This window comes from Protopterus annectens, chromosome 15.part0 (assembly GCF_019279795.1).
Source record: "Protopterus annectens isolate FY-2018-M chromosome 15.part0, PAN1.0, whole genome shotgun sequence".
In the NCBI taxonomy this organism is placed as follows: Eukaryota; Metazoa; Chordata; order Ceratodontiformes; family Protopteridae; genus Protopterus; species Protopterus annectens.
The window spans coordinates 624,038,207-624,064,330 of NC_056749.1; the positions used below are offsets into that span (position 1 = coordinate 624,038,207).

At 43.7% G+C, this 26,124-nt stretch overlaps 1 protein-coding gene across 1 annotated transcript in view; it reads right to left on the minus strand.

The window, feature by feature from the left end:
- Window positions 1-26,124, minus strand: part of LOC122789862 (U2 snRNP-associated SURP motif-containing protein-like) — a 1,539,784-nt gene that overhangs the window by 1,064,862 nt on the left and 448,798 nt on the right. Inside the window, exons 6-7 of the mRNA XM_044057296.1 lie at window positions 13,856-13,923; window positions 13,655-13,776 (exon numbers count right to left, since the gene is read on the minus strand). Of these exons, the coding sequence (XP_043913231.1) occupies window positions 13,655-13,776; window positions 13,856-13,923 (190 nt within the window). The remainder of the gene's footprint in view (window positions 1-13,654; window positions 13,777-13,855; window positions 13,924-26,124) is intronic.

Below are 26,124 nucleotides of genomic sequence, written 5' to 3' on the forward strand. Positions count from 1 at the left end.
CTCTGCCCACTGATATGGTGGCAGCCCACTGATATGGTGGCAGGTCTGGCCATCCATTTGGGATTGGCAACCTGTGGAAATGAAATCTGTATCCCTGGGATACTATATTTAAAACCCATTTGTCCTGGGTTATATAAGTTGCCAGTTTCTTGCATGAAGCACCAGCTTTCCCCCCAAAGGGGCTGCTAAAAGAAGTGCTTGGTGAGTATAGAGGGAAGTAATAGAGACTGTTTACCATAGGGAGGTGTCTGGTTCCACATTTGGAGGTGGTGGCACCCCATTGTTTTGTTCTAAAGGTCCCTTGTGACTGGAACCTGGAGCCTTTGGAATGTCTGGGTTTGACTTGAGTGGCTCTCAAAGGAACTGGAAAGGACCAATTCTTAGTACGCCAGTGCCTACTAAATATCTTGGAGGTTGCACTTGTAAGAAATCTTTCACAGTTTGCATAGATTTAGCTTTACCTTCCATCTTTTTTAAACTTCCTCCACCTTATTACCAAAAAGACGGTCCTGCTGTAAAGGAGCATCCAACAATGTTGCTTTAACATGATCAGGCAGGGTTTGCTCTTTAAGCCAAGCATGCCTTCTTAACACAGACCCAGTTACAGAAGCCCTGCAGGAGGCCTCCAAAGAATCAAAACCGCATTGCAAAGTATGCTTTCCAACTTGTTCAGCTGAATGCAATAAATCCTGGAAATCTTTATTTTCCACGCAGTCAGAATTTAACATAATTTTCTGTTTAAGCAGTCCCATAACATACTGTTGATATTTAAGCATATGAAATTGACAGTTTAAAGCCCTGATTGCCAAGGTTGCAGAAGTAGAACCTTCTTATCCCATCTATCCAGCGACCTGGAATCTCTATCAGAAGGGGTAGGATTTTTAGTAGTAGAGGCCTTAATACCCCTGGGGACCCTCAGAAACGGTTTAAGGATCTGCAATAGGATTTTTGAAAAGGGATTGTGGGAGTCAGGAACCCTATAGTATCTGTCTGGCTTACAAGGAGCCGGAGGCAGAGAATCAGGAGCCATACTAGAGTCTGAAAAAACATCAACAATGTCAAGAACAGGAGGTATAGCCAAAGGCCTATGCTGAGGAAGAAGAAGAAAATCCCCAAGTCTCTTTTTAGATTCAGAGAAATCCTGACTTTGACAGTGGAAATGTTCCCTTAAGGTATGCAAAGTTTCCCCAAAAGAAAAATCCTCAGGGGGAGAAGCAGAAGGAATGGAATCTTCTGCATCAGAGTCCTCAGAAGTAGGTATAGACAAATCCTGTTCATTAGAAGAGTCAGAAGAAATAGAATCCTGTTCAGAAGGCTCAATCAATGTCTTGCCTAGGCCTCTTAGGAGGAGGGGGTTGGCTACCCCTGATCAGAATAATTAAATCTTCAGCCATTTTGATCATTTGTTTTTCAGGCATAGGGGCCTGCACATGTGGCCCAGGCGTCAGTTTTCTAGGCATAGATTTAGATTTTGGCCTTAGTTTTGAAGATGGCGTTGGTCTAATACACAAATCTGTAGGCCTGAAAAAGTACAGTTTTGTACCTACCATAAATGTAGATGTCCGATAGATATGCAACTGCAGTCCTGACATATGGGTTGTCCTGCCTCAGGCAGCCCTTCGGTCAGCCAGATTCCAAAGTCTGGGTCTGGCGTTGGTCGATGTCACCTCCTCCCCGACGTCAGAGCGGCTGGAGTATAAAGGCATCAGCCGACGCCATCTTCTTCAGTGTTTCTTGCCCCAGATGCCAGGTGCCCTCCAAGGAAGGCTAAATTTTGTGAATGGATAAACAGATAAAACCAGACGTGCACAACAGTAATAAACAGATACACCATAATAAATATCCCCAGCTGATAGGTAAGAGGAGAAAGGACCCAAAAGGGGAAAAACAGAGGGGTAGGAGGGAGGGAAAACCTGACTGCAGTTGCATATCTATCGGACATCTACATTTATGGTAGGTACAAAAAGTACAGTTTTGTACCTACCATAAATGTAGATGTCCGAACAGGATAGCATCTGCAGTCCTAACAAATGGGTTGTCCTGTCGTCAGGCAGCCCTTCGGTCGGCCGGATTCCAAAGTCTGGGTCTGGCCTCGGCTGGTGTCGCACTTCACCCGATGTCATCTCTGCTGGTCTTCGGGTATAAAGGCATCAGCAGACGCCATTTTCCTCAGTGTTTCTTGCCCCAGATGCAAGTTGCCCTCTTGGAAAACTAAATTTTGGGTAAATGCCAATGTTTCCAAAAAGAAATAGTAGGCAAACACAAAAAATAAGCATGTATGTACATATATACAAACAAATACACCATAAGAGATCCCCCCCTAGCTAGCTATTAGGAGGGTAAAATACCCTAGGAGTACCACAGAGGGGAAGGAGGGTGGGTAATCCTGACTGCAGATGCTATCCTGTTCGGACATCTACATTTATGGTAGGTACAAAACTGTACTATGTCCTTCAAGGATGCATCTGCAGTCCTAACAAATGGGTAGAATACCATAGCCAAACTAGGGGAAGAGGAAGAAGAATTATGGTGTAGTTAGGATCCCTTGCAATACAGCAGTGGCAAACCCTGCTCGGGATCTAGAGTATAGAGGTAAGTTGTAATGCTTGGCAAATGTATGCACGGAGGTCCAAGTAGCCGCCTCAATAATGTCCTTGGTAGCCACTCCTCGTAAGAAAGCTGTGGTAGTGGCTGTAGCCCTTGTAGAGTGAGGTCTTAGGTTCTGTGGAATTTGCTTTCCATGGTAGGAGTAACAAAATCTTATGCAATTTCCTATCCACTTGGAGATTGTCTGTTTGGAAATTGCTTTTCCTTCCCTTCCTGTTGCATAAGCTACTAAAAGCTGGTCAGTTTTTCTATTGCCCTTGGTTCTGTCCAGGTAGTAGCGCAACTGTCTATGTACATCCAAGGTATGCAGCAGTCTTTCCCCTGTTCTGTGGATTGGGAAAGAAGGTAGGTAGGTGGATTGCCTGGTTTAGAGACACTCTGGATACCACCTTAGGCATAAATGTAGGATTAGTTCTCATGGACACTCTATCTTGATGGAAGATTAGGAAGGGTTGTACTGCCATTAAGGCCTGTAGTTCCGAAACCCTTCTTGCTGAAGTAATTGCCAGTAGGAAAGCAGTTTTCCAGGATAGGTGTTGAAGATCTGCTGTTGCTGCTGGTTCAAATGGAGGGAGTGTCAATTTTTCTAGCACAAAGTTCAAGTCCCATGCTGGTAATGGTGGTTTCCTAGGAGGTTTTACATTCTTGATTCCTCTGAGGAACTGCCTGAGTAGAGGATGTGAGAAGACAGGGGATCAAGCTGTATTCTGCAGAAATAGCTGATGCATGTATCTTGATGGAGGAATAGGACAGGCCTGTATGGAGAAGCTCTGCCAAGTACTCCAGGATGTTAGCAATATCTATCTTTGACACATCTTTTCCTCTTTCAGTACTCCAAATGACAAACCTTTTCCATTTTCCTGCATAGTTCCTTCTTGTTGAAGGTCTGCGGGCCTCAAGGATAATGTCTTTAACCCTTTGGGATAAATCTGGGTTAGTTGCTGTTATGTAATGTTCCAGGCAGTCAGTTGCAGAGTTTTTAGGTTTGGATGCATGATGTTGTAGTCGTTCTGAGTTAACATCAAAGGCATCAGGGGTAGTGTCCATGTTCTCCCCCGAGACATGCTCCTCAGCAATGGATACCAGTGTTGTCTTGGCCAATTTGGAGCTATCAGAATTATCCTTGGACGTTCCTCTTTGATTTTCAGTAGTACCTTGTGCATCAAAGGAAGAGGTGGAAATGCATATGCTGTCAGGCCTTTCCAACTGAAGAATAGAGAGTCCACCTTCCATGCAAGTGGGTGGTATGTCCTTGTGCAGAATTTCTTGAGCTGGTGATTGAGTGGGGATGCGAATAGGTCTATTTGTGGCATTCCCCATTTCTTTGTGATGGCCTTGAAGATGTCCGGGTGTAGCATCCATTTGTGAGCATCCGAGGTAGTTCTGCTTAACATGTCTGCTAGGATGTTTTCTTTTCCCGGTACAAATATTGCCTGTAACTGGATGTTGTAGCTCAGAGCCATATTCCAAAGGTCCAGAGTCATTCTGCATAGGGGGTATGAATGAGTGCCTCCCTGTTTGTTGATGTACCACATGACTGTGGTGTTGTCTGTCCTTATCATTAAATGGCCTTCTTTGAGGAATGGTCTGAAATTCTGGATTGCTAGTTTTACTGCCAGCATTTCTTTTTGATTTATATGCAGGTGCAGCTGGTCTGGAGTCCATAATCCTTGTATGCATTTGTCCAGCATGTGTGCCCCCCAACCTAGGTCTGAGGCGTCCGTTGTGATGGTTTGGCTTGCTTGAAAGTTGTGGAAGGGCAAGCCTGGGTTTGACTGGCATGCTTGAGCCCACCATAGGAACTCTTGTTTCAGGCATGGGATTAGTGGGATTTCGGTTTCTAAGCTGTGCCTGTGTTGAGACCATAAATTCTTTAGGTACCACTGTAGCTTTCTCATATGCAGTCTGGCATGGGGACCAGGATTATGCATGATGCCATGAAGCCCAAGGCCTGCAGTACTTTCCTTGCTGTTAGTTTGTTCTGCTTTGTTAATGCCAAGAAGTAAAGAGGGAGTTGTTCTTGTTTTTCTGCAGTTAGGAATGCCATCTGTTTTACTGTGTCCAATTCCGCACCCAAGAATGTTCTTGTTTGGGATGGTATCAGTCTTGACTTTTTTAAATTGACTGTGTATCCCAGGGCTTGTAGTAAGCAAATGACTCTTTGTAAGTCTTTTGTCAGCTTGCTTTTGTTGTCCGCTTGTATCAGGCAGTCGTCCAGGTATGGATAAATTTGGATTCCCTGTAGCCTGCAATGAGCGATTACTGATGCCAGGCATTTTGTGAATACTCTGGGCGCAGTAGATAAGCCAAAGGGCATGCTGAGAATTGATAATGCTCTGATCCTGCATGAAATCTGAGGTATCTTCTGCAATTTGGTTGTATGGGGACGTGCAGGTATGCCTCCTTGAGATCTAGAGTTACCAGCCAACACTCCTTGCCCAGCATGGGAAGAAGTTGCTGTAGGGTCAGCATTTTGAATTTTGGAACAATGATGAATGTGTTTAAGGCGGACAGGTCGAGAATAGGTCTCCAACTTTTCTCTTTTCTTGGTACTAGGAAGAGTCTGGAGTAGAATCCTTTGCCCTGTTCTGTAGGTGGTACCCTTTCCACAGCTCTCATCTTTGTTAATTGAGCTATCTGTTTTAGAGCTTCTGTTTTTTGGTTTGGAGGTAGGTTTGGCATTCCTCTTTTTCTGGTAAGGTGTGGAAATGAAACCTGTAGCCTTGGTCTATAGTTTGCAAGATCCACTTGTCTCTTGTGATAATAGTGCCAATTTTTTGAAAATAAGGCTAACTTTCCGCCTAAGGGTGCTGCTATTTGTTCCCTGGTAGGCGGTGTCAGAGCCAAGTCACTGTGATTGTCCTGTTGCAGTGGCAGTGGTTGTGTCTGTGCCTCGTTGGTTATTGCCTTGCCACTGGCGTCCTCTGTAGGCACCTCCTCTGGATTGATTTCTGCCTCTGGAACGTCTATTCCTGCCTCTCTGAGATTTAGAGGAGTCTGGAAAGGACCAATTTTTGGAAGGCCAGTTCCTTCTAAACCTTGGGGCTGAACCTGTAAGAAATCTTTAACTGTTTGTACAGATTTTGCCTTCTCTTCCATTTTCTTCATTACTTGCTGGGCAGGAGAACCAAATAGACTGACCTTATCCATAGGAGCATCTAATAGCTTTGCTTTAACATGATCCGCAAGACCGTTCTTTCAACCATGCATGCCTTCTTATAACTGTGCCAGTCATGGCTGATCTAAATGAAGCCTCCAGTGCATCATAGCCACATTTTAAAGAATGGTTACTAACCTGCTGAATGTTATTCACCATTTCTAAAACATATTTCTTATCTAAGGAATCATCAGAGGACAGTTTCTTAGTTAACTGATCAAGCATAAACTCTTGGTATTGGATCATATGAAACTGACAGTTCAAAGCTCTAGCTGAGAGAGTAGCAGAGGTGTAAACTTTTTTACCCCATCTCTCTAAGGACCTGGATTCCCTTTCAGAAGGGAGAGGGTTTTTGCTGGGGTCGGCTACTGCCTTAGGCCCCTGGGAGATAGTCTCAGGATCTGCAAGGGGAGCCTTGTATAGGTGGTGATGAGTATCCGGTACCCTGTAAAACCTATCGGGCTTGGCAGGGGCTGGAGGTAAAGTATCAGGAGCAGTGCAAACATCATTAAATGCATCATCCACAACAGGAAGAACTGGAGGTATAGCTAAGGGCCTATGTTGCGGTAAATGTAGAAAGGTCCTAAGCCTTTTTCTTGAATCAGAGAAATCTTGTCCCTGCCATTGGAATTGCTCTCTCATGGCACGTAAGGTTTCCCCAAAGGAAAATTCCTCTGGTGGAGAGGCAGAAGGAATAGATTCTTCAGCATCGGAATCTTCATAAGTAGAAAAAGGAGCCTCTGGATTGTCTGTATTGTCTGAATCATCAGAAGAATCATCTGAGGACACTGGCTCAGGGGGCTCTGCTCTAGGTCTCTTTTCTGGAGGCTGAGAGGCCCTGTCTGGGTGAGATTGGGATCCCCTTATTAAAGAGATGAGATCCTCTGCCAGAGTAAGCATTTGAGAACTGGAACTGGGCCTGTGTGAGGGGGGCTTAACAAGCGCAGATTTGGCTGCTTTAGCCCTGGCAAAGGCCTTAACAGACATGGCTGCAGGAGGCCTAGCAGCACCACGTGCTGGGGTAGAGACATCCAAAGGGATGGTGTCCTATAATTCTAGAGGAACCACATTAATAGGCAAAACTTCAGAGCCCGATTCAACTAGGGTAGCAGGAGCCTCGGTAGTAGTCATGGATTCGGCTGAAGATTGACCCGTTTGCTCGGTTTCGGCCGAAACCGAGACACTCGCGGTTTGCTTAACCGTGGTTTCGGCCGAAACCGTGGACCGCGAGTGTCGGTCTTTTTCTTTGCGTTTCTTAACAATTTGAGAAGTCGGAGGATCCGACGGCATAATGTACGCAAAATTTGAGCCGAAAAACTGTTCAGCAAACTCCGACAGACGCCTAAGCGTTCGTCGGTTGAAAGAAGCACAGGCTAAACAGGCTGCTACGTCGTGGTCTGGGCCTAAACAAGGTAAGCAGTAAGAGTGGAAACCTTTATGAGGTATTTGTTTCCCACAAGTTAAACAGTTATTCACTTTTTCTGACATCGGCTGAGGCAAGAAAGAGTCCCCAACGGGGTACTTAGCTTTTTAGAAGTCTTCGAAGTAGTATTCGGTAGTAGTAATCTCTGGATCTGACCGACCGGCACTTGCGAACAGCTTCTGCTTCGGGCGCCACGCGGCAAGAAAGACTGAGGAAAATGGCGTCGGTTGATGCCTTTATACCCGAAGACCAGCAGAGATGACGTCGGGTGAAGTGCGACACCAGCCGAGGCCAGACCCAGACTTTGGAATCCGGCCGACCGAAGGGCTGCCTGACGACAGGACAACCCATTTGTTAGGACTGCAGATGCATCCTTGAAGGACATCTGTACTATGTCCTTCAAGAATGCAACTGCAGTCCTGACATATGGGTTGAATACCATAGCCAAGCTGGGGGTGGTAGGACTAAACAAGAGATGGTGTAGCTAGTAGGCCCTGCAGGACTGCCGAAGCAAAGCCTGCTCAGGATCTGGAGTATAATGGCAGGTTGTAGTGTTTGGTAAATGTATGCACAGAGCTCCATGTAGCAGCCTCTAGAATATCTTTTGTAGCCACTCCTCTTAGAAAAGCTGTGGATGTGGCCATAGCTCTGGTGGAGTGTGGTCTAATATTAGCTGGCACACTTTTTCCATGTAAAGAATAACAGAATCTGATGCAGTGTCCAATCCATTTTGAGATAGTTTGTTTGGTGACTGCTTTTCCTTGCACTCCAGCAGCATAGGCTACAAACAGTTGGTCAGACTTCCTGGTGGACTTTGTTCTGTCCAGGTAGTAGCGTAGTTGTCTGTGAATGTCTAAAGTATGCAGCAGCTTTTCCCCTTTATTTTGAGGGTTAGGAAAGAAAGTCGGCAGGTGAATTGCTTGGTTTAGAGACACTCTGGATATCACCTTAGGCATGAATGAAGGATTGGTCCTAAGGGAAACTCTGTCCTGATGAAAGATGAGAAAAGGAGGAACTGCCATGAGGGCCTGCATCTCCGAGACTCTTCTTGCTGAGGTGACTGCCAACAGGAAAACCTTTTTCCAAGAGAGAAATTGCATTTCTGAAGATGCTGCTGGTTCAAAAGGAGGAAGAGTTAATTTTTCCAAGACGTAATTGAGGTCCCATGCAGGAATTGGTAGCTTCCTTGGAGGTTTGATATTCTTTATGCCTCTTAGAAGCTGTCTTAGCAAGGGATGCGAAAACACAGGTGGATCACAGTTGTAATGTGCTGAGTTAGCTGATGCATGGATTTCGATGGAACAGTATGAGAGGCCATTGTGAAACATTTCTGCCAAGTATTCTAATATCTGAGGTATGTTCATCAGTGATGCATCCTGGCCCTTGTTGACATTCCAGATGGTGAATCTCTTCCATTTGGCCAAATAGGTTTTTCTGGTGGAAGGTCTGCGTGCCTCCAGCAAAATTTCCTGAACTTTTTCGGAGAGTGAGTCATGGGTCTGAGTCATGGAACTCTCCAAGCTGTCAGCTTTAAGGTTTGCAGGTTCTGATGAACAGTCTTGTAACTGTGTTGAGTCAGGAGCAGAGGCCATTGAGGCAAGGGCCACGGTGTGGTGCGAGTTATGCTCAGTAGTAGTTGATACCAGTGTTGCCTTGGCCAGTCTGGAGCTATCAATATTCCTCTTGGTTGTTCTGCCTTGATCTTCAGTAACACCTTGGTGAGCAAAGGTAGAGGAGGGAATGCATAAATTAGAGCATTCCAGCTGAAGGAAAGAGCATCCGTTCTCCAAGCTAGAGGATGGTGTATCCTTGTGCAGAACCTTTCCAGGTGATGATTGAGATGAGATGCAAAGAGGTCTATGTCTGGTCTTCCCCATGCAGATGCTATTTGTGAGAAAATGCGTGGGTGTAGCATCCATTCGTGGATCCAAGAAATTTCTGCTCAACCTGTCTGCCAGAACATTGTCCTTGCCCGGAACAAACTGGGATTGCAAGTAGATGTTCAGTTTCAGGGACTTTTCCCAAAGAATCATTGTTAGTCTGCAGAGGGGGTAGGAATGAGTGCCCCCTTGTTTGTTTATGTACCACATGACAGTGGTGTTGTCTGTCCTTATTAGCAGATGACCTTGCTGAACAGATTTTCCAAAGGCTTCCATTGCATGTATCACTGCCAACATCTCTTTTTGATTTATGTGCTGATGCATCTCCATGCGAGTCCATTGCCCTTGAATGCATCTGCCGTCCATGTGCGCCCCCCATCCATGGTCTGAGGCGTCTGTTGTAATAGCTTGACTTGTTGGAGGTTTGTTGAAAAGCATGCCTTCGTTTAAGTGACTTGCTTGAGCCCACCACAAAAATTCCCTTTGTAGGCATGGTATGAGTGGTATTATGTCTTCTAGGCTGTGACTGTGTTGCGACCACAAGCTTTTTAGGTACCATTGTAGCTTTCTCATGTGTAGTCTTGCCAGAGGGATTAGAAGAATGCAAGATGCCATGAACCCCAGGGCCTGCAGGGTCTTCCTTGCGGTCAGGTGGGTTAATTTTGCTAGGCCTTTGAAGTAAGCTGTTAAATGCTCTTGTTTCTCCTCTGTGAGGAAAGCCATTTGTAGCTGTGTGTCCAGTTTTGCTCCTAGAAAAATAATCTCTTGGGATGGCAGTAGTCTTGATTTTTGAATGTTGACTGTGTATCCCAGGGCCTGCAGCAATTGAATGATGTAATCCAAGTGTTTTATCAAGGTCTGTTTGCTGTCTGCTTGTATTAGGCAGTCGTCCAGGTAAGGGTATATTTGAATTCCCTGGAGTCTGCAATGTGCCACTACTGATGCCAGGCATTTCGTGAATACTCTGGGCGCAGTAGATAAGCCAAACGGCAATGCTGAGAATTGATAGTGCTCTGTTCCTGCAAGAAATCTGAGGTATCTTCTGCAACTGTGTCTGATAGGGACATGCAGGTATGCCTCCTTGAGGTCCAGAGTAACCAGCCAAGACCCCTTGCCCAGCATGGGAAGAAGCTGCTGTAACGTCAGCATCTTGAATTTTGGCACCATGAGAAAAGTATTTAGAACGGACAAGTCCAATATAGGCCTCCATTGTTTTTCTTTTCTTGTAACAAGGAACAGTCTTGAATAAAATCCCTGGCCTTGATCCTGAGGAGGAACCTTCTCTATTGCTTTTGTTTGTAACAGCTTTGAGACTTCTGAGTGCCTCTGCCCTTTGATTTTGTGGCAGGTTTGGCATGCCTTTTCCTGTTGGTAAGGTATGGAAGTGGAACCTGTAACCTCTGTCTATTATGTCCAGAATCCAATTGTCCTTTGTTATAATGTGCCAGTTTTTTGAGAATAGAGATAATTTTCCGCCTAGAGGTGCTTCTCTTTGAGCCTTGGCAGGCGGAGTGAAAGGTAAGTCATTGTGATTGTCCTTGTGGTGCAGGTGAACTACCTGTGGCACTTCTCTGATTTTGTGGTTGCCACTGGCGTCCCCATGTAGGAGCCTCGGTATTGCCCTCTACCTCGTGCACGCCTGTTCTTTCCCCTTTGAAACTTGTCAGAGTCTGGAAAGGACCAATTCTTCGAAGGCCAATTCCTGCTGAACCTTGGTGGCTGAACCTGGAGGAAATCCTTTACTGTCTGTACTGATTTTGCCTTCTCCTCAATAGATTTCAACACATCCTGAGCATTAGTACCAAAAAGCTTCTGTTTATCCAGAGGTGCGTCCAGGAGCTTTACTTTAACATGATCTGGCAGTGGCTGTTCTTTCAACCAAGCATGTCTACGGATAACAGCCCCTGTCATAGCGGCCCTACATGAAGCCTCCAATGCATCATAACCACACTGTAGAAAAGGATTACTGACCTGCTGGGTATTATGAACCAAATCCTGCAATGCCTTTCTATTTATAGGCTCAGGGGAGGCTATCTTTTTCTGCAAATCATCCAGTAAATAATCCTGGTACTGAAACATATGAAAAAGGCAGTTAAGTGACCTCATGGCAAGGGTGGAAGAAGTATCAACTTTTTTACCCCATCTCTCCAGGGACCTTGCTTCCCTGTCAGCTGGCAGTGGATTCTTGGCTGAGGAAGTAGCCACTCCTTTGGGGCCCTGTGAAATAGTTTCTAGATCCACAGAGTGGGCCTTAAAGAGATGCTTGTGAGTGTCAGGGACCCTGTAATATCTGTTTGGCTTGACAGGAGCAGGAGGGAGAGAATCAGGGGAAGCACTGGAGTCGGAGAAAACATCATCCAGGACATCCAAAACTGGAGGGATAGCTAAAGGTCTGTGCTGGGGTAACTTAAGGAAGGTGCGTAGCCTTTTCCTAGAATCAGAAAATTCCTGACCCTGCCACTTAAAATGTTCCCTCATGGAGTGGAGGACTTCACCGAAAGAAAAATCCTCTGGAGGAGAGGCAGAGGGAATAGATTCCTCAGCATCAGAGTCCTCATAGGCCTGGAAGGATTCTTCTTGAGTATCCAAATGCTCTGAATCCCCAGAGGCTTCATCTGAAGTAAGGTTGTCTGCCTGCTCAGTTCTAGGCCTTTTTTCTGCAGGCGGCTGAGAACCTCTGTCTGGGTGAGGCTGAGACCCCCTGATAAGAGAGATTAGATCTGCAGCCAGAGACATGATTTGTCTGTCAGAAGAAGGGGCCTGAGAAGTAGGTTTAGGATGGGCCTTGGCCTGGCTGGCGGCCTTAGCACGTGCAAAGGCCTTGATTGACATGGATACAAGAGGCCTAGCTGCCCTACGTGCAGGGGTAACTTTGTCCACGGGAATGGTGTCGGGTAGATCCAGAACTTCGGTTTCCAGAGGAAAATCAACAACCGGCACCGGTGTAGTCTCCAAGACCGAGGGATGAGTTAACGTGGTGTCAGCCTGGAGCGGTTGAATTACCGCTTCCGAAGGGACCGAAGCACTCGCGGAGGGCTTAGGCATATCGGTGGAAGACACGGGCCGAGAATGTCGGTCCCAGTCCTTTCGTTTTTTAGTAGGTTGTGTTGTCGGTTGTTCCGACGGCATGTTGTAAGCGAAGGATTCGCCAAAAAAGTCTTCGGCAAACTCTGCCCGGCGCCTGAGAGTGCGCTTATTGAAGCAAGCACAGGCAGCACAGGCCGAGACGTCGTGGTCTGGGCCCAGGCAAGGGAGGCAGTAAGAATGGAAGTCCTTATGAGGTATTTGTTTACCACAAGACAAACAATTATTAACTTTCTCAATTTGTTCTGACATCGGCTGAGGCAAGAAAAAATGTTCCCCAACGGGGTACTTAGCGTTTAGATGACTTCAGTAACTGAAAACACAGGAGCTGACCGACCGGCACTTGCGAACTGCTTCTGCTTCGGGCACCGCGCAGCAAGAAAGACTGCAGAAGATGGTGTCGGCTGATGCCTTTATACTCCAGCCGCTCTGACGTCGGGGAGGAGGCGACATCGGCCGACACCGGACCCAGACTTTGGAATCTGGCCGACCGAAGGGCTGCCTGAGGCAGGACAACCCATATGTCAGGACTGCAGTTGCATTCTTGAAGGATATCCCCCTCAGAAGCCGGTGCCTGCACAAACAGCTCCAGACCCATCTAAGGTAGAGACATCCGCGGGTTCCATAATTGAAGCATCTTGCGTCATACCGGACTCCGAATGGGTCTCAGTAGAGGCCTGCTAATCAAAAGTAGTGGGTATCAGGGGCTGCGAAAGCACCTCACTGAGTACGGGCGAACTGGTGACTGGCTTAGGAGAAGCGTAGTCAGTTTTGGACCTCGATGGTCTTGGTCTTTTTCTTTGCGTTTTTTAGGTATTCCGGTAGTCGGACTGCTAACCGACATTCCTGGATAATTAAATCGTGAGCCAAAATATTTAGAAGCAAAAATATACCGACGTTTAATAGTGCGTTGATTAAATTTAGCACAAAACCGACAGCAAGGTACATTGTGGTCAGGGCCTAGGCAAGGAATACAGTACAAATGAAAATCCTTATGAGGTATTTGCTTCCCACAAGTAATGCAATTAACTTTTATTGACATCGGTAAGGAGCAAGAAAAAGTTTCCCCAATGGGGTACTTATCTTTTATTTGAAGACTTTGGTTCTGAAACTCGAAAACGAAAATTTCAGGAGTCGGTCGACCGGCACTTGCGAACTGCTTCTGCTTCGGGCACCACGTGGCAAGAAAGACTGATGTAATGGCGTCGGCTGCATGTTTTATACCCCTGATGACCTGACGTCATGGAAGAAAGGACAGCAGCCGACACAGGACCCAAGACTTTGTTAATCAGGCCGACTGAGGGCAACCTGCCAGCAGATTACCCCAAATGTAATGACTGCAACAGTGAAACGAAGAATATCCTAGAGTTAACAAGTCTCAGGCACATAAAAGAAAATGAAAAAAGGGATGTAACAGTATTCTAACAGTAATGTTCCCTACAATCACTGGTACAATACTACAATTTCAAGATGCAAATAAGTGGTGTTAACTTTTCAACTCACATGTACGCCTGCCAACCTGCTGTTCTGGTTCTGCAGGTGCCGGTTCAAACCTACTGGGTTTGGCTCGATTGTCATTTTGTATTCTTTTAAGTTTATGTCTCTCATTGCGTTCTTCTTGCATCCTAATAATAAAAAGTAAAAAGGATCAACACTTACAGTTACCCACATTAAAATAAACAAGATATAAAATATAACACTTACTGTCTTAGTTCCTCTTTAAATATTTCTAAATTGCTCTTTTTTTTCTCTTCTGTCTTCTTTTTAACAACCTAAATAAAAAATAAAAATTTAAAAAAATAGTGAGCAACAGCCAAAATGAACATTATAACAGTAAAGTTCTTTCTAGAAATATAGCGCTTGTCTATCCACATCCATTTCTATTTTATGAAGGTCAAACTTCCAGGAAGTAGTTCTGTAAGTGAAGTAAAAGTTCTGCAATTAACATTACTTACCAGTAGACATTCAAATACAGAGTTAACTGATGTAGTATAATTCAAAAATGGAAATTAGCCACAAAAGGGCTTCCACCCATCATGACAGACTTACAAAACTTCACATAACCACAGCATGAACAATCTCCTCCCAATGCTGAGGATGCCAATATGATGGCTGGTAAAAATAAATAAATAAATAGGGGGGGGGGGGGCAGCCTGTACCACCTTTAGTTCTTTTGTGTGAAGGACATAAAAAGAAAATTCTTAACAAGTGTGCCTCTGTCAGTTTTCAAATTGCAGGAAGCTTCTGGAATAGGTCTGCAAAATGAATATCTCACTGCCCCTGACGATCGACAAAAGTTGCACAGATGTTGGGAGGTTCATCCTCTGGGCTTCAAGGAAATAAAAGGTTAGAAGAATCCCTGTGATCAGGTGTCCCCAGTGACTCTCAGTATTTAAGCATCCACTGTTCTGCTGAATTTATCACATAAGAGTATTATGTTCAATCACAGGAATCATTGCTGCAGTACAATTACTCCTAAATGGGAAAAGCACTACAGCAGTACAAACCCTGATCACAAGTCCAGTGTGGGGAAGTCCGTATGTTTTGCAAAACTGCAGTGGTAAATCCTGCTACTCTTCCAGCATAAGAACTTGACATGTAAAGCCTGAGGAAGCAGTGAATGGATGTTCAAGTGACATTTTCACTGAAACTCTAGATTGAAACATTCCTAAAGAAGGTTACACTCTTGTGGCTGCAGCTTTTACTTTTCCATCTAAGATTTTTCCTTGATGACAATAATCAATATCATTTGGCAATCATTTACAGAATTTGTTTGGAAATTGGGTTACAACACTTTACCAGCATAAAGAATTATAAACTTTTCTCTCTCTCTCTCTCTCATGTAGACAGTATACAAGTTGTCTATGCAGATCCAACATGAGCTTCCCCTCTCTTTTACGGCTTAGAAGAAATGACTGGTAGCTGGGTGGTCTGGTTCAAGGCTGCCTTCAAGGCCACTTTAGGCACAACAATGATTAGTCTTTAATGACACTCTGTCTTTGCATACATCCACATAAAGTACTGTAGCCATCAAGGCTTGCAGCTCAGAAATTCTATGTACAGATGTTGTAATTACTAGCAAGAGTGTTTTCCAAGTCAGGAACTGAATACAATTGAAACGTCTAGTTCAAATAATACAGGGGTTACTTTGTCAAATGACAAAACAGAGATCCCAGGGGAAATGAAAGTGGCATCCTATGGTATCCCAAATGGAGTACTCCTTTCAGAATGTGACGAGAGGTTTCATGGGCAAGCAACAATGTTGCTGTCTTAGGCTAGGTGCCACAACAAGGCACACCATAAAAAGTAAATATTTCATTTTAAGATAAAAGACTTACCAATTCACTGATTTGCTTCAGTATAAGCAGCACCTCTGTGAAGGGACAATCCTGGCAAGGAATCAGTCATACCTTGCAAGCTATCAGTTTGCAGATTGAGGACTGGGTCTGCTACTGGGCCTCACTGTTCTGTCAAAGCTTGTGATACTGGAAAGTGTAGCTCTTCCCTTCTTGTCTAAAGTAACCAAGACAAACAAGAAGTATCCTGGCTAGTCGAGAGTGACCAAAATAAGATTTGCTCCTCCTCTTTCAATCAGGATCACTTTTGAGAAGAGGAGGGGGAAGCATTCACTATTGTGTGTTCCAGCTTAGCAAAAAGCTATTGAATGAACTTCTTCACAAGGCCTGGGAGAAATTAAAGTAGGTGATCATCACTGCAGTTGCATTCCCTACTCCAGGGATTTGCCAAAGGCAAGACATCCAATATTTTGGACTGACTGCCACATCCTTCCTAGGTTGCATAAAAAATGCAACTCCTCTATAGTTAACACTAAACCAACATATAATATAAAATGAGGAGATACTTGCACCACTTCTTAGTTCATCTAGGCAAAAAAGCATTAACAAATACGTCCTCAGTACAAGCACCAAGAGCTTACTTGAGTCCATGCCCTTTAAAATCTATGTAGACAAGTGTCCTACAATTCACAAATAAGCAATGGTGCAGATTAGGACAACAATGACATAAAACACTACTCAAAAAATAAAAATAAAAAGATTCTTGAGTCATACAATGGGAAAAACTAGAAACCCAGAAAAGTTCAGTGGGCCTATGTTGTTCAACTATTTAGCTATGAAACAACCAGGCACATCCAAAGTATGTGGTAGGAGCATACACTGCAACAGTCATCGGCTACTCAAACATCTTCTGTTATAATTACAAGTATGCATCTAATTTCTTTGTTTGGGACTGCTACTGCAGTTATCTCTTACCTGACAGACTTCCACTGCAGCACCTTTCTCTCATTTGTGATTATTATGCAACACCGTTTTTTTTTCTGGCTTTCTGAAAATGATTGTTTTTTTTTTTCCTCTTTTGCTGTTATTTCGACTAGGACCAGTATGGGGTGATCTCAGTGATGTTTTCTGCACCTCAGCTGTTCAAGATAGCATGCATCACACATCCTGAAAAGTTCAACATTTTCAAACAGAGGATGATTCTCAACTATTCTCAACTATACAATCTCACCGGTGTTTGATGAAAGTCAACTCCTATGACAGCTGATAAAAGGACATCATGATAAGGACCCTGCTTAATGAGGTGGAAACAAAGTATACCCTTGCAGATGCACTGTCGCTCACAGTAAAAGCTTGGGACACAGCAATGGAAGTTTTTGCAGAGGATTTAAACACAAATGAAGATGTCCACTTTAATAACTAGACTTCACCCTGTCTTTTATAGAGGAAAAGTGGTGGTAACTTAATATGGCACTCCTATATGGAGTATTTTATTTTAAGCTACTGGATTCTGCAACTTAAAAGTAAGACAGACAGCATTAAGAGTGTGCAATGGACTTAGTTTCGTATAAATTAAGTCAACCCTGAAGTACATTTTTGAAGAAAGTGCAATCAGACACTGCATGGGGCATCAACACAAGTCAAAATACAGCATATTTGATAGAAAAGCAAAAGACCAAGTTGCATTAAGGCTGTCATCTTGTACAAATACAATAAAATATATGGCATAAAATCCCAATGTGCTGTATGCCAGAGTACAGATAAATGGGTGAGTTAACAAATACAAAGCAAGTACGGTGTAAGACCATTTTAGCCCTGCCATTACATCTCAGAACAGCAAAGCAGGTCAAGAAGGAATTAGCATGTGCCACTCAGTTTTACATGCAATGGCAATCTGTTCCAGAGAAAGGGCAAATGTTGAGTAATGTGTGCCCCTTCAGCATATCTTGTTTATAGTTTGGTGGAGATTTACATCCTTCGTTCTAGTGTTTATGGAGCGGTTTGTCTTTCAGAGATTCAAGAGATCAAGAAGGGTTGGGTACTCAGTGGCTCAGAATGCAAGACACAGATCTCCATGTAGAAGTCTATAAGACAGCAAGCATCAAGGCTTCCAAGCCGCCTTGGAGGACAAGGGCCTTTAAACCACTAATCTGCTTATTCAGGAACCATGGTCATCTTTTAAGCTGTGTGATGTGTCTGGACAGGTACATATTGAAGGCAAACGATACTCAATAAATGGCCCAATCAAAGCAAAGTACAATAGGACAATAACTTCTTTCGACCAGTATGAGACACCTTTTGACATCAATTGTATTATTTTTATTATTTTACAATTTGATAATTGTGGTAACTGAGCTAGTCTACTGATATTTTTTCAAGCACGACCCGGATACAAAAGCAAAGTAGACAGAGTACCACAAAAATACAGCAGAAAATGAAGAAAACTGTAGTTCTACATACTACTAGTATGCCTAGTATATTACCTTTCAACTTGGTAATGAGTTAATAAAACAATATAAAGTTTATAACAAATAACAGTATATTCACATACAAAAAATGTTGAATAAATGCTAGTGAATGAATGAGATGTACCATTTTATAAGTTGTAAGTGTAACTTACCTGCTGTAATATACTGCCCATATTAAGACATGTACTTTGCTTACTAATCTGCCCATGTTAGCCAGACTGCCTGAAACAAGTGTACCTGCTTTCTTATTAGCATTTCAGTGGGAAAGTCTGACTGGGTCAGGGAATCCATTTTCACTGGAGGCCCAGGGAGAAAGTCTCCACAGGAAAAAATGCAATAGCTGTACAACTAGCTAAATTATTACACAGATTTAGAAAACAGGCAGGTCGTGCATTACATAAGTAAACAGCAGAAAAAAAAATTGATATCCTATATAGAACTAAAAAGAGTTGCATAGCATTCTAAATGATGCAGTATCAACAATACAAAGCAATGATATTCAAACATTATGGATTAAACAAGGTGCAAAATGCAGCAGAGGAGTGTACAGTTAGCAGTGGTGACATCTAAATTGATTAGAAGCAGATATGGCATATGAAGGAGTTTACAAGAGGGAAACTGAAGTGGAGAAATTTAGAAAAAGTGTAGTAGTGCATTGGAGGTACAGTAAGGATGAATTTTGGAAGCAGTGACGGGGTGTGCTTAAGCTGAAAGGAGAAAGAAAATTGGTAGTTTAAGGTTTGGGAGAAAAGGACAGCAGAGATGAATGTTCAAACCTAAAATAGGACTGAGCAATTTTGACTGACAATTTCCTTTTGGAAATACTGTCCACAAAGCTTTAAATGTTTCCAAGTTTAAAGGTTATGTCTGCAGATAGTTGATTCCATATGGCAGATCCTAGCCTGGAAAATGGCTTTTTCACAAGTAGCAAGTTTAAATCTAGGCCTGATCAGTGTGATAGTGCTTTACTGGCTGCTTCTAAGGAAGTAATTCTGATCTGAAGTACTCTTAAGGGGAGAACAATAGCATTGTGTTGTAACTTTGAATATTGATGTACTTAATAGACAGATGACTCTGTTAAACAGGAGATATCAAATGCGCCTTTTCATACAAGATGCAGTGGTTAATAGTTCAGATCTGCAGAGAGCGCTAATTTAAGTAACATATTTTCAGCAACTTGGATGTTCTGCTGGTATGTGGTGAGCAAAGAGTAACTACAGATATGCTTTCAATGTCAGATAAATAAAAGTCATGTACAAACCATAACTATGCATATGTGTTGCCATTTTCATTCTTCCTCAATGTATGGGTTACGGATCCAATGTCGGATCCCACTCGGCCACATTCTACAGACTTCAGATCCAAATTTCAAGCTCCTCCCTGTACCCATAATGCCCTAGTCCATCCCAATACCCCAGATCAACTTTGCTGCCTTAACTGTCTAGTATGTAATAGTGGAAAAGAAAAAAAAAAAAAGAAAACAGGCTTCAAACCTGAAATACAGGTTCCAAAGGTCCATCAGGTCACTCCAGAAGATGACAGGAAGAAGGAAGGGAAGATGAGTAAGAATAAAAATGGGCAACACAGACGGACAGTTATGCTGAGTACATAACTTTTATATCTGATGCTGTCCTTCCCCTTTTCTTCCTCAACCTATAGCACAGAGCCCCCAGCTACGTAAATCTTGAGTGGCCCACATGGAATGATATTCTGGAGAACTGCTGAACCAAAAGCAGCTCTGCTTCTGGAAATGATATCCGACATGTAATGAGTAATAAAGGCATTAGCATTACATCAGATGGCAGCTGCACAAATATCATCAATGGAAGTTCTAGACCAGAAGAGAGTTGAGGTGGTCATGGATCTAGCTGATTGGGCCTTGGGTGATTTTAGTAGGGAGAGGCTTTGCTGGGAATATATCCCAGTAAATGCAGTTAGTTATCCATTTGGCCAATGCAACTTTAGAAATTGGAGAACCCAGCTGACTAGGTGAAAGACAAACCAGCTTGTCCATTTTTCTCTTAAACCTTTTTCTCTGTGCAAGTTGAAACGTAGTTATCTAAGCATATCTAAAACATGCAGCACATTTTCCTTTGTTTGAAAATTTTGGAAAGAAGACTGGTAAATGAATGGTTTGATTTATATTGGATTCAGAAGCCACCTTTGGCAAAAAAGGATTGGTTTGTAAGGTAACACCATCTTTATGAAAAACAATGTAAGGAGCTTCTGATGAAACAGCCCGGAGCTCTAAAATCCTTTTACCAGATGCAACAGCAACTAATAATGCTGTTTTCCAAGACGGGACTTTTTAAGTTAGTTTTTGCTAAGGGTTCAAGTGAGTCAAGCCTTGAAGTACTACTGTTGAATCCCAAGGAGGTGATGGATCTTTCACTAGGGGGTCTTAACAGGAAGGTGCCCTTTAGAAAAGCCTTGCACAACTTGCACAACTTGGGAGCAACCAAGAAAGAAGCATCTTCTCCAGAGTGAAAATTTGATATGCCTGCCAACTGTATCTTGACTGTGGAAAAAAACTAGCACCTTCTTTAAAAACAAAAGCTAAAAACTCCAGCACAAAAGAAACAGGAGCAGTAAAAGGATCAATGTCATTTTTCAGGGTCCAAATTGAGAATCTTTTTCATTTTTCCTTTTAGTGGAATCTTTCTGAGAGGACAAAAGTATACAGTGAACCACCAGGGAAGAAGGCCTGGGCTGTCTCCCTATTAGGAGAAATCATGAGGTTAGTTTGAGGGCTGGAATGTTTTACCCCAGTGAACCACCAGGGAAGAAAGCCTGGGCTGTCTCCCTATTAGGAGAAATCATGAGGTTAGTTTGAGGGCTGGAATGTTTTACCCCCAAGGGATGTGACAGAAGGTCTGGACTGGGGTCCACTATCCAAGGAAGATAACTAAGATGAGACCAAAGAAAGGGGAACCAGACTTGGTGAGGCCAAAAGGGAGCAATGAAGATAACCAAGCTTCTCAGACTTTCAGCAAGAACTTTGGAATCAGAGGTACTGAAGGATAGGCGTAAAGGAGACTGGCAGGCCAAACATTGACTAAAGCATCTCTCACTGACTCCCCCCAAGGGGGGGATCAGGGAAAAATACCTATGGCATTTGTTGTTGTGGAGGGAAGCAAAAAGATCACAGTAAGGAAGGCCCCAACAATGGATAATTTTCTCTACCACCGACTGAGAGACCACCCATCAGCCATCAAAATGGACGTGCTGAGTTTGTCCACTAGTACACTTACACTGGATGACCACGGAATGTGCGTTGCTACTACAAAGTGGATGGAGGAGATTGCCCACTGCCAACCACGCAGATTCATGGCAGACAGGGTAAGATTGAGCCCCCCGCCCCCTGTTTGTTGATGTACCAGACCATAGACAGGTCATTTTGGATCTTATGGTCCCTAGAGGAAGAGCATCTTGATATGCCTACAATGCTAGGAGTGCTCTGATCTCCAGGACACTGACAGGCGAATTGGTCTCTGGGGCGACCACGTACCTTGGACATCCTTCCCAAGAAATGCCCGCCACTCCAGTTAGGAGGCATCCATGGTCACTAGTGCTACTGGGGGAGACAGCACGAAGGGGTGACCTACGTAAATATTGGTCAGACTAGATTCACCAACGCATACAGGTTTTGCATACCAGAGTCAATTTGACTGAGAAGTACAGAGGCGGTCAAAGAACAGACCTCTGAACAGCTAGAGTCCATTGAAGAACACACGTATAGTAACATGCTAATAGGATTAATACTACAGACGCTGCCATGAGACCTACAGCCTGAAGGACAAGTTTGTCAGGAGCAGCACGATCATAGGGATCATAGCAAGCTACTAGGCTATTGGCCCTGAGGCCCTTATAAGCCTAGCCAAGAGTTTAGCCCATATTTAGACAAGTCAGCACCAAAAGCCCCTGTCCAGCAGGAGCACAGGTGGAATCCCAAGGGTGTATATTCTGTTTCCCATCCAGTTATCCAGTTTGCACTTGAAAAGGGATAATGAGGTTCTCCTCAATGTGGAGAGGGAGTCTATTCCACAGATGGGGGGAGTCTCTTGGACACAAATCTGTCCCACCAAGTCCTACTGATGTCACAGACCAGGCTGAGATTGCGCATGCGAGTTAGTCGAGTGGAGCTTAACTTACAGTTTATGCAGCAGTCCCATCAAGGCAGGGTCCAACATTGCTTTGTATGCCAGACAGAGGTCACCTCTGAGGAGTCTGCATGAAACTGAGTACAGCAACAGGGCGTTTAACCTATCTCTGTAGGGTAGATTGTTTGAGGGCCCGGATTCTTCTGGTGAGGAACCTCTATCGTCTCTACAGCTGCTGCATGTGTTTTGTGAGGCACATGCTGAAGAGGGAATTGTACTCAATAACTAGCCTTATAAGGAAAGAAAACAGGGATGTTATGACCTCCTTGTACCTGGATTAGATGGTTGGCCATGTAAAAAGCCTTCCTTACAATGCAAGCACCATGGTGGTCAAAAGTCAGGTTGCTATCAACCTGGGTGCCCAAATCTCCCATGACTGATTGTGTGCTTAGGACGTTATTAATGTGAAATGTGGGGACGTCACTCTCCCCAAAGGGGATAATTATGCATTTTGCTGGACTTTCAGCTTGAGGCACCAATCATTTGTTTAGGCAAACCGTCTTGGAGGACGCCCACATCACTTGGGGAATTGATGACAGTGCCCAGCTTGCAGTCATCCTGAAACCTGGTCAGCCATAGCCCACTGGTTTTGGCCTGCACCTCAGAGAAGTACATCCCAAATAACAGAGGCCCCAAAACTGATCCCTGGGCTACGCCACTTGTTATGGGTCTACTGCTTGAGATGGCTTCCCCATTTTGATTAGGTAGGTTCTATCAGTGAGTCAGTTTGTTACCCATCTGATAACATACGGATTGATGCCTAGTTGAGAGAATTTATCTATTATGCCAGAGTGGGAAATAGTGTCGAAGGCTTTTGCCAGGTCAAGGTAGGCGGTGTGCAGTCTTCCCATTGTTCATGGCTTTGGTGACGGTCTCAAAGAATTCAACCAGATTTAACAGACGTGACCTCCCCTTGACAGAGCCAAACTGTGTAGAATTGAGTGTTTGGAGGTTGCCAATGTCCCTAAAGTACTGACATTTGGGAAGATTAACACCCTTAGTTTCTTAACCTTGAATTACCTTCTGTTCCGCCTTTCCCAGTTCCCACTCTACAAAAAATAAAAAATTAAACTGCTTTTACAGTATTTGTTTCTCCTCCTCATACTCTACTACTTAATCTTGCTTTTTCAGCTACTTGTTCTCTAAAGTGCTCAATTGCATCTTTTCTGCTGCATTTATTACTGCTTGTTTTAAGCCTGTTTAAATTGTGTTATTTCTAAGCTTCTTAGTTTTAGTTAAGCACTTGGGCTTTAAACCTATCCCTTAGCTCTCCCTGGCTTCACTCCCTCAGATTCTGACAAATATGGATGGATAATTTCCTATGGTTTCTCCTACTGCCTGGTTGATGATATGGGCATCCTGAGACTGCCTCATGTACATAGACAACCATCTACTATAACCAGCTAGGAACACAATTTGTGAAAGGTGTAATTACAGTAAGACCTAGAGTTCATGCTCTCTCCCTCACAAGTCACTGTATCTGGCACTGAGAAGGTTATCAACACAATCACTACACCTTAGCGACCACACACAACTACACAACACACACTCACATATCTGGAGGTTCTCAACAAAAACATACCCATACAAGGGAGGCCCCAGAGGCAAAAACACACAAACTCAACAACCCTCCACACCACATACCATGCATAGTCCACACACCTGTCTCAACAAAGGCCTAACCATAAACTCAACATATTAGTCACAGGAGACTACGAGAAAGAATTTGATGAACCTGGGACTTGACTGTGTGTATATGATGAGGAGGTACAGAAACAATCTGATTACTGCATTTAGATGAGCACCAATAAACTCCAGGCTCTTGTTGTTGTTGTGTCTTTCGGCTTTTCCCGGTTAGGAGTTGCCACAGCAGAACTCCGGTCCGCTAATGATTGGTAGTTGATTTTTACGTGCCGAGTTACCAGTCCTGACGCACAACCTTCAATGAAGGCACGCCCATTCACGCATGTCTCCACGCAGAAGACGCTCTAGCTAAGAATCGAACCGGACAGCGTCTTACTGTGAGGCGACAAAGCTACCGCAGCACCACCACCGCGGCTCTGTACTGCTAGCAATTTGACTAATGCCTAGTGATTCGTAAATTTGGAGAAAATAGTCCCTGAACTGTTCTAGGAAATGCCTGGTTGGGGCAGTAAGGAGCCAGTTATCCAAGTATGGAAACACTCGGAATCCTTGCAGTCTCAGGTGAGCTGCTACCACTAACATACACTTGGTTAATACTCTGGGGGTTGTAGTGCGTACAAAGTACAGGACTCTGAATGGATAGTGACAGGCTCCCAACCAAAAGTGCAAGTGTCTTCAGGAGCATCTATTTATTTTGATGAGATAGTATGCATCCTGAAGATAAACTGAGCACATCCAAAAGCCCTTGTCTAAGAGAGGTAGAATGGACTGAACAGTGATCATTCAGAAAGTACAGTTGTGTACACTTACCATACATACAGATGTTAGAGTGTATTCACTGTTGCAGTCATCACATGCAGGGTTTATCCATGCTGTGGAAACCCTCAGCCAGTCCGAATACCACAGTCAATGTTTTTATGCGTTGGCAGCTGACATTTGCTGACTGACATCAGGTCATCAGTGCTATAAAGCAAGGCACCCAATGCCATTACATCAGTTTTGCTTGCCCTAACCAGTCAGAAGCCCAAGGAAATATGGTAAAATGGTCCTGGTGGCTAAAAGCCACCGTGAGAAGCTTATGTCTCCCTAAAGAAAGAATATACAAGGGGAAAAGAAAGAGGAAAAAGTACAGTTGTGTACACTTACCATAAAGGTAGATGTTTGGGTGTATTCACTGTTGCAGTCATTACATTTGGGTAATCTGCTGGCAGGTTGCCCTCAGTCGGCCTGAATAAAGTCTTGGGTCCTGCGTCGGTTGCTGTCTCCTCTTCCATGACGTCAGGTTGTCAGGGGTATAAAACATGCAGCAGACGCCATTTTATTCAGGTTTTCTTACCCCAGAAGTCAGGTGCCTCCCAAATGGGGGAGCAAATATATATATATATATATATATATATATATGTATATATATATATATATATATATATATGTATATATATATACACACACACACACACACACACACACAAACAGTAAATATATAAATGCACTTTTAGAAAAAACTTTACCATCAACTAAAAACAAATACACCACAAAGGCTTTTGAGAACAGTGAAGGAAAGAAAAGATATAGAAAGGGGGATGGCGGGTGGATAACCCGGACTGCAACAGTGAATACACTCTAACATCTACATTTATGGTAAGTGTACACAACTGTACTATGTTCTTAGTGTTTCACTGTTGCAGTCATTACATTTGGGTAGAATCCCAAAGCTATGGATGGAAGGATGGAACTAAACAGCATTAGGAGCGGCTATAAGGCCCTGCAGGACTGCAGCGGCAAAGCCTGCCCTGGATTTGGAGAAGAGAAGTAAATGATCATGCTTTGTGAAGGTATGAACAGAGCTCCAAGTAGCAGCTTCTAGAATGTCTTTGGCTGGGACCCCTCTGAGAAAAGCTGCTGAAGTAGAGGCAGTCCTGGTGGAATGTGATCTGATCCCCTTGGGCACAGGTTTACCATGGTGCAAATAGAAACAAATGCAGTGGCTTATCCATTTAGAAATATTCTGCTTTGATATAGCCTTCTCCTCTGATCCTGCAGCAAATGCTACCAGTAGTTGCTCAGACCTTTAGAGATTTGGTCCTATTTAAGTATAATCTTAGCTGTCTGTGTACATCCAATGAATGCAGAATCCGCTCCCCCTTGTTCTGCAGACTTGGGTAAAATGTTGGCAGGTGAATGGTCTGGTTAAGAGCCATACTGGATACCACCTTAGGCATAAAAGAAGGAACCTTTCCGGGTAAAATCTAATAAAACCGTAAAGGAAGAAAGAACAGCCACAAAGAAAAAAAGCTAGCTCCAGGCAAGATACCAACAGCAACAATTAAAGTCAGCGATGAAAAAAATCCACTTGTCAATCACCACTTGTCAGAAACAATGCCAGATTTATTTCATCAACCAGATAC